The sequence below is a fragment of the Anastrepha ludens genome, chromosome 3 (genome assembly GCF_028408465.1).
Source record: "Anastrepha ludens isolate Willacy chromosome 3, idAnaLude1.1, whole genome shotgun sequence".
Classification (NCBI taxonomy): domain Eukaryota; kingdom Metazoa; phylum Arthropoda; class Insecta; order Diptera; family Tephritidae; genus Anastrepha; species Anastrepha ludens.
Genome location: NC_071499.1, coordinates 67,171,604 through 67,185,179, shown reverse-complemented (window position 1 = coordinate 67,185,179; position 13,576 = coordinate 67,171,604). Strand labels below are relative to the sequence as shown.

Sequence of the window (13,576 nt, the reverse complement as noted above, 5' to 3'; positions counted from 1 at the left end):
CTTTATGTAATAGTACATCATCTTGGGTTCCGGGAGTAAAGAGATAAATGCATACATAAGTATTGTCACCGCCGCGATGAAATTTCGCAAAATTCTACAGCAGAGTGAAAAAACATAATTAAGTTATAACTACGAACTGTCTTCAAATTTTAGAGCTCACACGTTTGCCCCAAAGATTTCAGGCCACTCAGCTGTTCATCATTTTTGCCCCTTACAGGCAATCACTAAATCTCTGGATAAGCTGGCGGTCGGAATCGATCTTATCAACTGTATCTATAGAATGCTTAGTGGTAGAACGGTTGTGGCAAACTGAGACGGCGCATTCCATCCCGGCTGCTGAGTAGGGGCACCCCACAAGGTGGGGCATTTAGGATGCTTAGGCAGGCGACGTGACATTTGTTGTTAAAAAGAAAATTTTGGATATTATGTACGAGCTAATAATGCTGAGTTTCATTAACACAGTTATCAATTGCGCCGAAGACTGTGGCCTATCGATAAATTCTCTCGAGACGCAGCTCGTTCTATTCGCGAGTAACAGAAAATAACCACAGTTAGAGGGCCCTCGGTTGGTACTTTCTGACAAGGCGAAGTACTTAGGTCTAATCCTTGATAGAAGGCTTACGTAGGAGCCCAATACTGAAGAGAGGATAAGACAGTCAACAGTTACTTTTTATGAATGCAGAGGTGCTATGTACAAAAGATAGGACCTCTCGCCTGGAGTTGTATTTTGGCTTAAGAGTTGTATATTATCGCTTAACGCAACGCTAAATGGGGCACCAGTAGGCATCAAGGAGACTGTCTCACCGCAATCAGACAGGCTTACAGTACAGGCTTGACCTCATTTACGTGCATTCAACTAACTTCAGAAACTTTGAGCTCATCTTCCTGGTGAATGGTCAATGCACACCTTTGAATGGTCCGAGCGGAACATTCTCCACTCAAATTTCATCAGGAAAAAAGTGGGCAGGGTGCACCATTTGGAGACAGGGTACGCTAGAGCTCTTCATGGAAGGCTCGAAGTTGGATGGAAGAGTGAGGCAGAAGTATTCTACGAGGAGCTCGCCATGAATCTGAAAATTAAATTAGTGGACCATTGCAGTGTGTTTAAGCGGAGAAACCCGCAATCAAAGAAGCATCTGAAGTAAATTACTAATATTTGTAAATAGGGAAGTAAACAGCTAATGCAACAGCCGAGCTGCAATTAGGCCCCTAAGCTAGAGGGCGGTGCGCTCGATACTGATGGGTGTATGTTTGCTCTCGTTCGCATCCGAGCTCTAATATTAAACTTCTCTGCGTATCTGCGCGCATTGCAAGAAACTGGTGGGCAGGTGAGGGATCTGCGATGTGGTTTCCACGCGAAATAAGTGGATTGAGATCCCCTTGAGTAGCTGTGGTTTACTATTGGAATTCCGAACTTCTCATACACTCAGCGACCGCTGGGGAAGTACACAAACTTTTAGATCGCGAAATCTTTCTAGCCACATGTACAGGGTGAACGATATGAAGTGTTACCAACTTCACACTGCTTGTATCTATAAAACAGCTCATGACATCAACGTCAAAATTGTTCTAATGACAGTTCATTATATTATTTATAAGCCATCAAAAGCATTTGCGTCTCAGTTTTGTTGATTTTTTTTTCTGTGATGGAATTCAAACGTAATAGTGTGATTTCGTTATATTTGGCTGGAAAATCACAACCAGCCATTGTTCGTGAGCTCGGTCACCACAAAGTGAATAAAATGTTTGTGTGTCGCACTATAAAACGTTACAATGATACCGGTAGCATTGCAAAACGCTATGGAGGTGGACCAAAAAAACCGCAACAACGCCAGAAATGGTTCGGAAAGTGAAGGCTCGACTTAAACGAAATCCACGTCGAAGTGGAAGAAAAATGTCCAAAGAACTGAAAATATCTCAAGACAGCATTCGATGCATATTGAAAAATGAGCTCAAGGTCAAGGCTTACAAGTTCCAAAAAGCACACAATCTTTCACCCCAGCAAAAAAAAGTCCGGTGCGAAAGAGCAAAGGAGCTGTGGCGCTTGCACGAACGTGTCGAATTTCCTAACATTGTGTTTTCTGATGAAAAAAATTTCGCAATTGAGCAGTTCATAAACACTCAAAACGATGGTGTTTACTTGACCGAACGCTCATACGAGAATTTGAGCCTACGTATGGCCACTCGAAGCAATTTCCCATCGCAAGTAATGGTTTGGGGCGCAGTGACCGCTGATGGACGCTCTCCAATCGTTTTTATCGAGCCTGGTGTCAAAGTGATTGTGACTTATCGGGAAAATATTTTAGAAGCTGCTTTAGAGCCGTGGACACGCAAACATTTCGGTCGTAGATCATGGACATTCCAACAGGACTCGGCACCGTCTCACAAAGCTCGTGTGAACCAAGAATGGTTAAAAAATCATGTTCCACACTTCATTTCGTCCACACAATGGCTTTCGAATTCGCCAGACGCAAATCCGATGGACTATTCCATCTGGTCCATTTTGGAGAGAAAGGTGAGGACTAAAAAATATGCCAGTATGAATACGCTGAAAAAAGCGATTATACGAGAATGGGCCAAAATACCTCAAGATCACATTCGTGCAGCATGCAACTAATTTTTTGACCGTTTAAAGGCTATAGTCAAGGCAAAAGGTGATCAAATCGAGCTTAACATTCATTTTTGAACAATTTTGTCTTTGAAATCAATAAAAACTAATTTCGCACAAAAAAGTTATGGTGTTTTGAATGGGTGTTTCATATCGTTCACCCTGTAGATGGAAAGCGCTCGACCGAGATTCTAAAGTTAATAAAGCCACAGCTCCCGAATTTTGTTGGTCTCCTGACGGAAAATTATTCGGGAGGTATGATTGCAGTATTGCTTCATTTTCTTTGTGCTTCTGCTGTCTTGCTTTCGCGGAATTAAGGTTTAGACATCTTGGCTTTCGCTTCTTTGCTACCTACCGAATACATAGTAATGAATCCTACCAAATAGTAATCACACAAACACATTTAGCTACGGCGACTACCAATTCACAAATACTATATATTAAACATATCCCGGAATCGCGGGATTGGCAATAGTTACTGATATTAATATCACCATTGTGAACTGAAACCAGCAAGGCACAAAAACTGGAAAGCACGAAATTTCTCAGTAAATATCACAATTAGAAAAGGTAACAATGCACATACATAAGTATCTAATCAATTAAAACCTCCGAAATTCAAGTTAGTGAATTTTACGAGAAGGAAAAATATAAATTTGCAATGTTGCTGCAATTAAGTCGGGTGCTACTTTATTTATTAAAATTACTGACCCGTAAAATATGCAGACATTTTGCGCATAGCATTCAAAAAATATCTCTGGAAATTATGAGTTTTAAAAATGAATCTCTCGTAAATTTACAGAAGAGAATTAAGTGTGGTAGTAAATTTAAATAAAAGAAATATATACATACTTATGTTTAGCAAATGGTAGCACATAGAAGCACTGATAGATGCACATAATGATTTGCGATTTTACACCAAGGGAAATACATTACGACACTTAATTTTATACTTTAATTACCCTTTAGTCGGTATTTTGTGACATTTCATAATAGAAGAGTACCCGAGCAGTATTTCAATTTTTTATTTATTTATTTTACAGTATTCAATGAAAGTGAATCATGAAGTGTTGCATACAACTTAAGGCACACAATATCGGCCAACTAAGGGAAATAGAGACTCGTATTCGCCTCATAACCACCGATTTTTGCCGTCGTCAAAACCGTAAGTGACAAAAAGGTTGTCAAATGTATTGTTGAAGACAACTGTACTACAGTACAGTACTGGCTATAGAGAACGATGACCATATTAACTCTTTATTAGCAAAACAAGTATTTTTGATATATTGAAGGCCTTGAGAAACTGACGTGAAGGCTGCAACACCACCTCCAGCAAATAACGGCTGGTAAGAGAGAACCTCACTTGGATGTAATCAGGCTGTTGTTCCAATAAGAGTAACTAAGGGTAAACATTCTATACTTTGTTAAAATTCGAAGTTCATTTTGTACTAGAGTCCTTCATGCAAGTATGCAGATGCAGTCCGAAATAAACAATACTGGCATAAAAATGTTTTTGATGGCGCCATCTTTTTAATGAACCATTACCAACCCAGGCGTAAGGCAAGGTTGTCCCCTGTTGCCCCTTCTCTTCGCCATTGTCCTAGGCGACGTCATGAGCCAACTGACCCTGCACAAAAAAGGCATCGTATGGAGTTTCACCAGACATCTTAAGGACCTAGACTTCGTCGATGATCAGACTAGTCACGCTGGCACGCACTGTCAGACTGGAGGTCAACATAACGAAGACCAAGGCTATGAGAATTAACCACAATAACGCAAAGCAGATATTGGTTGACGGAGGCCCGGTGGAATTTGCCGAAAGGTTCTGCTACCTCGGTTGCACTATCACGGCAGATGGTGGACCAGCTAACTGCAGGCTAAACAAAGCAAGGGCGGCATCCGGGCGAATGCATACAGTAGTGAGAGCTCGCAAATCTCCAGGCGCACTAAACTACGAATATTCGGCTCATGCGTAAAGTCGGTATTGTTGTACGGAAGCGAAACACGGCTGGTCTCGAACACCATTACCCAGAGGCTACAATCTTTCGTCAACAAATGCCTCCGCATCATCTGCAGAATATTCTAGCTAAACTTCATCAGTAACGACGCACTGTGGAGATTAACGTATGAGAAACCCATCCTTAGGCAAATCAAACGCAGAAAGTGGCGATCACGAGAATGGCACTGGACTGGAATTTGCAAGGGAGGAGAGGACTCGGTCGACCAAAAAACACTTGGAGAAGGTCGATTTTGCGCGAACTAGCATACACAGAACCGTGTACGATGGAAGAGTCTTGTCGAGGCCCTATGCTCCCGAGAGGGGTGAACAAGGAAACAAAAAAAAAGGCATTTGTGAATTATTGTTACTATTGTTAAAATCCTCAATAGAAAAATATAAAAAAAAGAGGTTGTCTGTAAAGTCGGTTTACTGACGATAGTTTAAAGTGACAACGTCATAAAGAAATACTGATGGAATAGTTGCCATTTTCAAAACAAAATTTTAATTTTATTTGTTTGATAGATATTTTGTATGGATATAGACGAGGAGGTAAATGGAATTGCAATGGAATAGGTCAAGTTACATTTACACAAACGTGAAAAATGACGAAACATTTATCAAATTCATGAAAGATATCTTCAATTTCGATTGTGCATCAGACTTTAATAAGTCAACAACACTAAGAGACACCATCATCGATTTGCCTTTTTCAAGACACTTTACACCCGAAACACTCCCTTTCATTTCCTACTTTTTCTATCATCGTCCTATTCTCAACAGAGAAATGGTTCATTACCATGCACACAGCAAGAAGGCATATGCAAATACAAGTATGTGAATTTATATACAAATGCGCATATACATATATATACATACATATATATGCTCACTCAAGTAGGACAGAGCCAGATGTCGAACGTTGCCGAACGCGGGGGCTGATTGTGCTCTTTGTCGTTCGTTCCGCGCTCTCGCTTGCAGTTCAAGCACATTAGCTTACATTTGCTTGCGTACGGAATAGATTCGTATATTTGATATGTCCATATGACTTGTATGCATCTTTACATATAGATTTGTTCTTTTTGAAAATTGCGCGAAATTGTATATGTATTGTATATGCATGTTTATATACATATATTAGTATACAACATATCTTATAAGGTATGTGGTAAATATTACCATAAATTTTTTCCTTCATATATAATATAATAAAAAAATTAATAATAATAACATTAAAACAACAGGTATTATTAACAAACTTGGTTTTATTTTAAATTCTTCAAGTAAATCAAATTAAGGTAACGGCAATGAGCAAGGTAACGACAAATGAGCAAGGTAACTACAAATAAGCAAGGTAACGACAAATGAGCAAGGTAACACTAATGAGCAAGGTAACGACACATTTTTTCGTGCGTGCAGCCGGCTAAATCGAATTATAAGACGTTATCACGTCAAAAAGAAATCAAATAAGATTTTACTTTATATTATAGTTCATCCAGGGTTGCCTTTTATGCCTGTAATGAAAAGACAGTAAAGTATTAACAAAAATGCTGTTACGCCAAATGGCTTAGAATTTTAATTTTTAATTTAATTTTATATATTTAATTTAATTTTAATCATTATTATAATAATTTGTTAAATTCCATAATTTCTCATAACGTTTTAATATTAAGCTTACTGTTTTCTAAAATACTGTTCAATTTTCGTATATGAATTTAAAAATATCACTATATATGTATAAACACCTATATTACATAAACGTAACAGAGCAATACATATTTACTGTAATTACATAAATTTGAACTCAATCCGTTAGGCTAAGACACTATAAAAACTCGAATTTAGAAATAAATAAATCACTTGTGAAGTTACCACCGAACGCGCTCGCATTTTATTTAACAGGCAATTGTTGTGTTCGCGCATCCTTCCCACGTAAAATAATTTCTCTTAAAAACGCTTAAGAATTTTTCATGGCGCCCGAGCAGGGACAGTAGTGCGAAATCGGTAAAAAGTGATAAAATAACCAGCCGAATAAATAACTAAACGAATATTGCCTGCGCGGTCCGTTCACAGACAGCAAAACTAATATATGTACATACATATGTATATGCATATACAAAAAAGTGCACAGTGACAGTGAGCCCCCAAAAACCAAAAAAAAAAAAAAAGAAAAACTAATACATCTATCAAAAAAAAAAGAAAAAAACGTTAAAAGTTTAAAAAAAAAAAAAAATATAATAAATAAAAAAGAATAAACTACAATACCCAGTGCGGTACTTATATAAACGGTCACAGTGATATGTAAATGTTCTCGGCCAAAAATAAGGCAAATTTATAAAAAAAAAAAAAACACAGTGCAATTCACCGCTGCTCATTCGCAGTTCGTCGCCCTCGTGTATATATCACTGTCCGCTGTCACAGTTCTCGCAGTTACTGCCATACTCGCCGCTGCTCTCATCACTGTAACCGTCGCTGCTACTCTGGTCACTGCTGCTGCCGTCATCGCCCGCTGTCGCTGCAATCCCTACCGCTGGTTCTGTCGCCGCCAGGAATGACCTGCACCTGCATCCTTTGCAAAAGGAAAGTCAAGGCTTGCAATAAGCCTATACAGGTAACAAGTGCAATAAATTGAAAGTTGTGGTTGTTGTTGATAAACACTCTCAATTTTTTGCATCCCCTTTTCACTTTCTTGCATATATATACATACATATATGTACACACTCCCATATGTGTACATGTACCATATGTACAATTATCTATACAAATATACGTATATAAAACTCCGCGAAAGTGAAACAAGGGTACGTTGGGATTTGATAATAAAGGGTGTGACCTTAAATGCGAAATCGTCAATAAATTTAAAAAAAACAAAATTAAAGAGATTGAAGACCGTTTTTTCGAACAATAAGTTCAATTAAATTAAAATTATTATAAAGTTAAATAAATTTTTCGTAAATACGGATTATTTACAAGGAAATAATTTAAACAAAAATCGATTTTTCGCAAATCTGTTGAACAATTTTCGTAGTGTTGTGCTACTGTGCTTGCTCATCCTTTCGTGGCCTGACCACAGCCTTGTCCAACAGCTATTTTTCGTTTTTCTGATTGAGATTTGTGCAGGCTATTCAGCCATCTTTTCGTTTTCGTTTTTTCAGCCATAAACTCTCACAGATATTTTTTCGTTTCTGTGGACATTGAGCAAATTTTTCGGGAGTTTAAATAATTTAACTCAAAATGAGCAAGCCAAAGACAGCAGTTCCAAGTCTCTCTCCAAGTAAGGAGATTATGGAATTGAAATCACTAAAGCGCCAGCGAACTGTTGCGAAAAATAGTATAGTGCGCATAAAAACGGGTCTCCTCGATAAAACAATGTCGTTAGATCCAATTGAATTGGAGTGTCGACTGGACATTTTGAACTCTCATAGCGATAAGCTTATGAAGTGCCAGTCGAAAATTGAAGAAATCGACGAGGAAGACATAGCCCGTGGGGAGTTAGAGGACCTAATAGTGGAAACTAAGTCCGTTATAAAATCTATTCTGGCGAGAAATAAATCGTCAATAGCCGAAACATCCTTTGTTGCACCTCACAGCTCGCGACTACCGAAAATGTCGCTACCGAAATTTAAAGGGGAATATTCAGAATTTAAAAATTTTATGAGTCTGTTCGAGAGTTTGGTGCACAACGATCCTACAATCCCAGACATTGAGAAATTTAATCACTTGGTTAACTGTCTGTCTGGTGAAGCTTTGGGAACGGTAAAGGCCTTCCAAATGTCGGACGAAAATTATTCGAAGGCGTTGGCTAGTCTCAAAAAAGTTTATGACAATAAATGCTTAATATTTTTCGACACAATTTCCAAACTTTTTGAACTGCCAACTATCCCAAAGCCATCTGCGCTTTCATTGCGCACAATGATTGATACAGTGTCGGCTGTTTACGACTCGTTGCTGTCGTTAGGTGACGAGAAAAACATCACAAACGCTATCATAATTCATCTGGTAATGTCAAAAGTTGACACCGTTACTCGGTCAAAGTGGGAGGAACAGTTGGATTATGATAAGCTGCCATTATGGCGTGAGTGTGAGGCAGCATTAAATAAACGCTACCAACATTTATCTGCCGATGAAGCCTCAACGTCGAGGCTCAAGCCGTCAAGCAGTCACAGCATTCAGAAACCCCACCTTCATGCGGGAAGGACGAAAGCTGCCTTAGTGACTTCAAATATAAAACAGCCGGTGTGTCCGCACTGTAAATCAAATGATCATAGTATACCCGCGTGTCCTACTTTTAAAACTCTCTCTGCTCAGCAGCGATTTGAGTTTGCTAAATCAGTCCCCTTATGCATAAATTGTTTGCGAAAGGGGCACTCAGTTTCAAAGTGCAAAGCGGATCGGTGTCGTGTTTGCAACCGTTCGCATCACACGTTGCTGCACCAGTACCCTGTATCCTTTGCAACTGCACCACAACTTTCGACCTCGCATGCCATGCACACGACGAGTACACCAGATCGGGTTATGTTGGCTACAGCCGTAGTCAACGTAAAAGGTAGCTCCGGAGAGTACCTTCCTGCACGAGCCTTGCTGGATTCTGGATCTCAGGTGAATTTCATGACAGAGGATTTGGCGCAGAAATTACGAATTCGTCGCGAAAGTACGACCTTAAATATTATCGGCATCGGAAATGCAACCAAAAAAGTAAGGACGAAATTAAATACATTTGTAAAATCGCGGGTCAATAATTATGAGTTTTCGGCACAGTTTTGGATAATGCGATCCATTTCAGCCAGCCATCCAGATCGTAACGTAAATATTAATGGCTGGAAAATTCCTAAAAACATTAGCTTAGCGGACCCAGAATTTTATAAGGCTCAAAAGGTAGATCTTTTGTTAGGTGCTGAAACATTTTTCGAGCTTTTAGCTGTAGGCCAGATCAAGGCCAGCCCCAATCACCCAACATTGCAAAAGACACTTTTAGGCTGGGTTGTGTCTGGCAAATACGCCTCCAACCAACGTCCTCCTCCCACAGTCAGTAGCACATTATGCCATACTGAACAAGATCTAGCAAATATAGATTCCATTGTCCAAAGGTTCTGGGCGATGGAAGAAATACCTTCAGGGGCTAGTTCGACAAAATTCACACCTGAACAAATAGAGTGTGAAAAATTTTTCGTAAAAACTACTAAAGTTTTGCCTTCAGGAAGGCTTCAAGTAAGACTGCCTTTCAAAGATGACCGTAAGTTACTCGGTAATTCCTATGAAACCGCGTCTCGGCGGTTTCAGGCCCTGGAGAGAAAGACCTTGAAAGATCCAGAACTTCGTCAAATGTATCTGGACTTCATGAATGAATACATCGAATTGGGTCACATGAGCCCAACAAATAATAAGATCCCGAGTGAGCCACACTACTTCATTCCGCATCAATGCGTTCTTCGGCCTGAAAGTACGACGACTAAATTACGTGTTGTTTTCGACGCATCAAGTCGTACCTCTTCTCAAATTGCGTTGAATGAAATCTTGATGGTTGGGCCGACCATTCAAGAAGAGCTGTATTCAACACTTCTTCGTTTTCGTTTGCATAAATATGCATTTACGGCGGACATTACTAAAATGTACCGCCAAATTCTCATGCACGAAGAAGACAAAAACTTTCAGCTTGTAGTGTGGAGACGGCATCCATCTGAGCCACTTCAAATCTTTCGACTTAACACCGTAACATACGGCACTGCGTCTGCTCCATTTCTCGCTACACGGTGTTTACAAATGCTCAGCGATGCCAATACACATATGTATCCACTCGGCTCAAAGGCAATAAAAGGAGATTTTTATGTAGACGACCTGCTTACAGGATCCGATAATTTCGAATCTCTAGATCTTATTAGAAGTGAGGTAGTTAAAATATTAAACTCGGCAGGATTCAATTTATCTAAGTGGTTTTCAAATCACCCATCATTTTTCGATTGTGAGAGTTCTGAGAAGGCCTTAAACTTCAATCACACAGACTCCACAAAAACACTTGGAATCCATTGGTTGCCGAAGGAAGATTTGTTTCGGTTTGTCTTAAATGACAACTTTACCAGTTTACGAGCCACTAAGCGAAACATATTATCAGTTTCGGCTCGTCTTTTCGATCCTCTTGGTTTACTTGCCCCACTAGTTACCAAAGCAAAAATCTTATTGCAAGAGCTTTGGCTGCAAAAACTAGATTGGGATGAGTCGATTCCATTGCACCTCGACACCAGCTGGGAAAATTTCAAAGCCAATCTACTGCAGCTACCATCAATAAGCATTCCTCGGTTTGTACACACCGAGTCGAGTGCAAGCTGCCAAATTCATGGCTTTGCCGACGCCTCAATACGAGCGTATGGCTGCTGTATATACATACGTAGCCATTCGGCTGGTGGAACGAAATGTACGCTGCTTACTGCAAAGTCTAGAGTGGCTCCGCTGAAGACTAAATCTCTTCCGCGTCTAGAGCTCTCGGCAGCCCACTTGCTGGCCAAATTATGGTCACGAATAGCGACAATGTTGAGTCGGCCAATTGAAAATATAAACTTCTGGACAGACTCCGAAATTGTTTTGCATTGGATCAAAACGCATCCATCTGTACTACAGACCTTTGTTGCAAACAGAGTGTCCGAAATCCAAGAGTTGACGGATAAAGCTACTTGGCGACATGTGCCAACTAAGCAAAATCCCGCGGATCAAGTGTCTCGGGGTTGTAACGTGGACGAATTGAATAATTCTATCTGGTTTAGCGGTCCACAGTTCCTCCTAGAAGACCCTGCGTTATGGCCAACAAACACCCACTTCCAGCTCTCTCCAGGAGACGAAGCATTAGAGAAGAAACGGAACGCAACAGTTTTAGTTGTTCAAGCAAATGAATCGCATCCAATTATGGAACTGACCAAAAGAGTATCTTCTCATCAAAAACTGCTTCGTATTGTCGCTTACATATTAAGATGGATAAAACGCATTAGAAACCCATCTGCGACATTCACACAAATGCTGACGGCTGAGGATATTAAATTAAGTTTCCTCAAAGTCATTCAGGTGGTTCAACATGTTGAATATGGTGAAGAAATTATGAAACTCACCAAAGGTACCACCCTACCCTCAAGTTTGCAAAAACTTAATCCATTTTTGCACAACTACTCGGAATTGTCGCTGTCGTTTAATTTACTCCGAGTAGGAGGCCGCCTATTAAATGCGCCTCTCCCATATGATGCCAAGTTCCCACTGCTCTTAAGCAAGAACTCGCACTTCGTTACCACATACTTACGGTACCTACATTTTCGAAATCACCATGCTGGAGCAAAGGCATTGGTAGCGCTTCTCCGAGACCGCATTTGGCTGGTCAATGCTCGAGAAGCTTGTAGTCGTACCGTTCGAAACTGCACACACTGCTTTCATTATAAGCCGAAGCTGCAATCCCAAATAATGGGAAATTTGCCTGCCGATAGGCTTCGTGCACTACGACCCTTTCTAATATGTGGAGTAGATTTTTGTGGTCCCGTATATACTACATTGAAAATACGTGGTAGACCCCCAGTAAAAACATATATCGCAGTGTTCGTTTGTTTCACTTCAAAGGCAGTACATTTAGAACTAGTAACAGACTTGTCTTCTAATTGTTTTATTTTCGCCCTAAAAAGGTTCATTGGACGCCGAGGAATGCCGCGGAAAATATACAGCGACAACGCCACCAACTTCGTCGGCGCCGATCGCAAGCTTCGCGAGCTGAGGGATGCTTTCGAGGCCCAACAACCGGAAGTACAGAAATACGCAACGGACGAAGGATTCACCTTCGCCTTTATACCACCCAGGGCACCGCACTTCGGCGGGTTATGGGAGGCGGCAGTGAAGTCCGCCAAACACCTTCTCGTGCGCGCAATCGGCAACGCGCTGCTCACCGCCGAAGAACTACAGACGCTGCTCGTCGAGGTCGAGGCCGTACTCAACTCGCGACCCCTGGTACCACTGAGTCAGGACCCGAACGATGGAGAGGCCCTAACACCAGCGCACCTATTAGTTGGGTGCCCCCTTCGAGCGCTGCCACCAGCCCAAGTATCGATGGACCCAATGCGTTGCTGCGACAGATGGCAACTTGTCTGTTGTCTCAAGCAACAGTTTTGGCGACTGTGGTCCAGGAACTACCTGTTGGGTCTTCAACAGAGGAACAAGTGGTTGCATCCGAAACGCAACCTCGAGCTGAACGACCTCGTCCTGGTTCAGGAAGACAACACACCACCGCAGCAATGGGTGCTCGGCCGCGTCGCCGCAATCGTAACAGGGCAAGACGGCAAAGTCCGCGTAGCAGACGTGGCAACCAAAGCGGGCGTAATTAAACGCCCCGTTCACAAGCTCGCCGTACTGCCATCAGACGTTGAAGGACCATGAGCCTTTCAAGGTGGCCGGTGTTACGCCAAATGGCTTAGAATTTTAATTTTTAATTTAATTTTATATATTTAATTTAATTTTAATCATTATTATAATAATTTGTTAAATTCCATAATTTCTCATAACGTTTCAATATTAAGCTTACTGTTTTCTAAAATACTGTTCAATTTTCGTATATGAATTTAAAAATATCACTATATATGTATAAACACCTATATTACATAAACGTAACAGAGCAATACATATTTACTGTAATTACATAAATTTGAACTCAATCCGTTAGGCTAAGACACTATAAAAACTCGAATTTAGAAATAAATAAATCACTTGTGAAGTTACCACCGAACGCGCTCGCATTTTATTTAACAGGCAATTGTTGTGTTCGCGCATCCTTCCCACGTAAAATAATTTCTCTTAAAAACGCTTAAGAATTTTCAAATGCCTTTATTGACGTGATAACGTCTTATAATTCGATTTAGCCGGCTGCACGCACGAAAAAATGTGTCGTTACCTTGCTCATTGCCGTTACCTTGAATGAATTGCAAGCGAAAGCGCGGAACGAACAAAGCAAACGA

At 40.6% G+C, this 13,576-nt stretch overlaps 2 protein-coding genes across 2 annotated transcripts; both read left to right on the top strand.

The window, feature by feature from the left end:
- Positions 1–6,605: 6,605 nt before the first annotated feature.
- Positions 6,606–13,347, top strand: LOC128858154 (uncharacterized). The gene is made up of 2 exons (XM_054094175.1): positions 6,606–7,215; positions 12,257–13,347. The coding sequence occupies exon 2, from the start codon at positions 12,276–12,278 to the stop codon at positions 12,999–13,001; it is 726 nt and encodes a 241-aa protein (XP_053950150.1). The 5' UTR covers positions 6,606–7,215; positions 12,257–12,275; the 3' UTR covers positions 13,002–13,347.
- LOC128857539 (uncharacterized) lies at positions 7,839–9,411 on the top strand. The gene is made up of 3 exons (XM_054093290.1): positions 7,839–8,360; positions 8,493–9,299; positions 9,388–9,411. The coding sequence occupies exons 1-3, from the start codon at positions 7,839–7,841 to the stop codon at positions 9,409–9,411; spliced, it is 1,353 nt and encodes a 450-aa protein (XP_053949265.1).
- Positions 13,348–13,576: the final 229 nt, after the last annotated feature.

Bases quoted from the DNA above. Each gene is read 5' to 3' on its own strand.
- LOC128857539 (XM_054093290.1), top strand. From the start codon at position 7,839: ATGAGCAAGCCAAAGACAGCAGTTCCAAGTCTCTCTCCAAGTAAGGAG. The intron at 8,361-8,492 runs GTAAAGGCCTTC...ACTATCCCAAAG, and splicing joins CTGGTGAAGCTTTGGGAACG to CCATCTGCGCTTTCATTGCG. The intron at 9,300-9,387 runs GTAAGGACGAAA...GATCCATTTCAG, and splicing joins TCGGAAATGCAACCAAAAAA to CCAGCCATCCAGATCGTAAC.
- LOC128858154 (XM_054094175.1), top strand. From the start codon at position 12,276: ATGCCGCGGAAAATATACAGCGACAACGCCACCAACTTCGTCGGCGCC.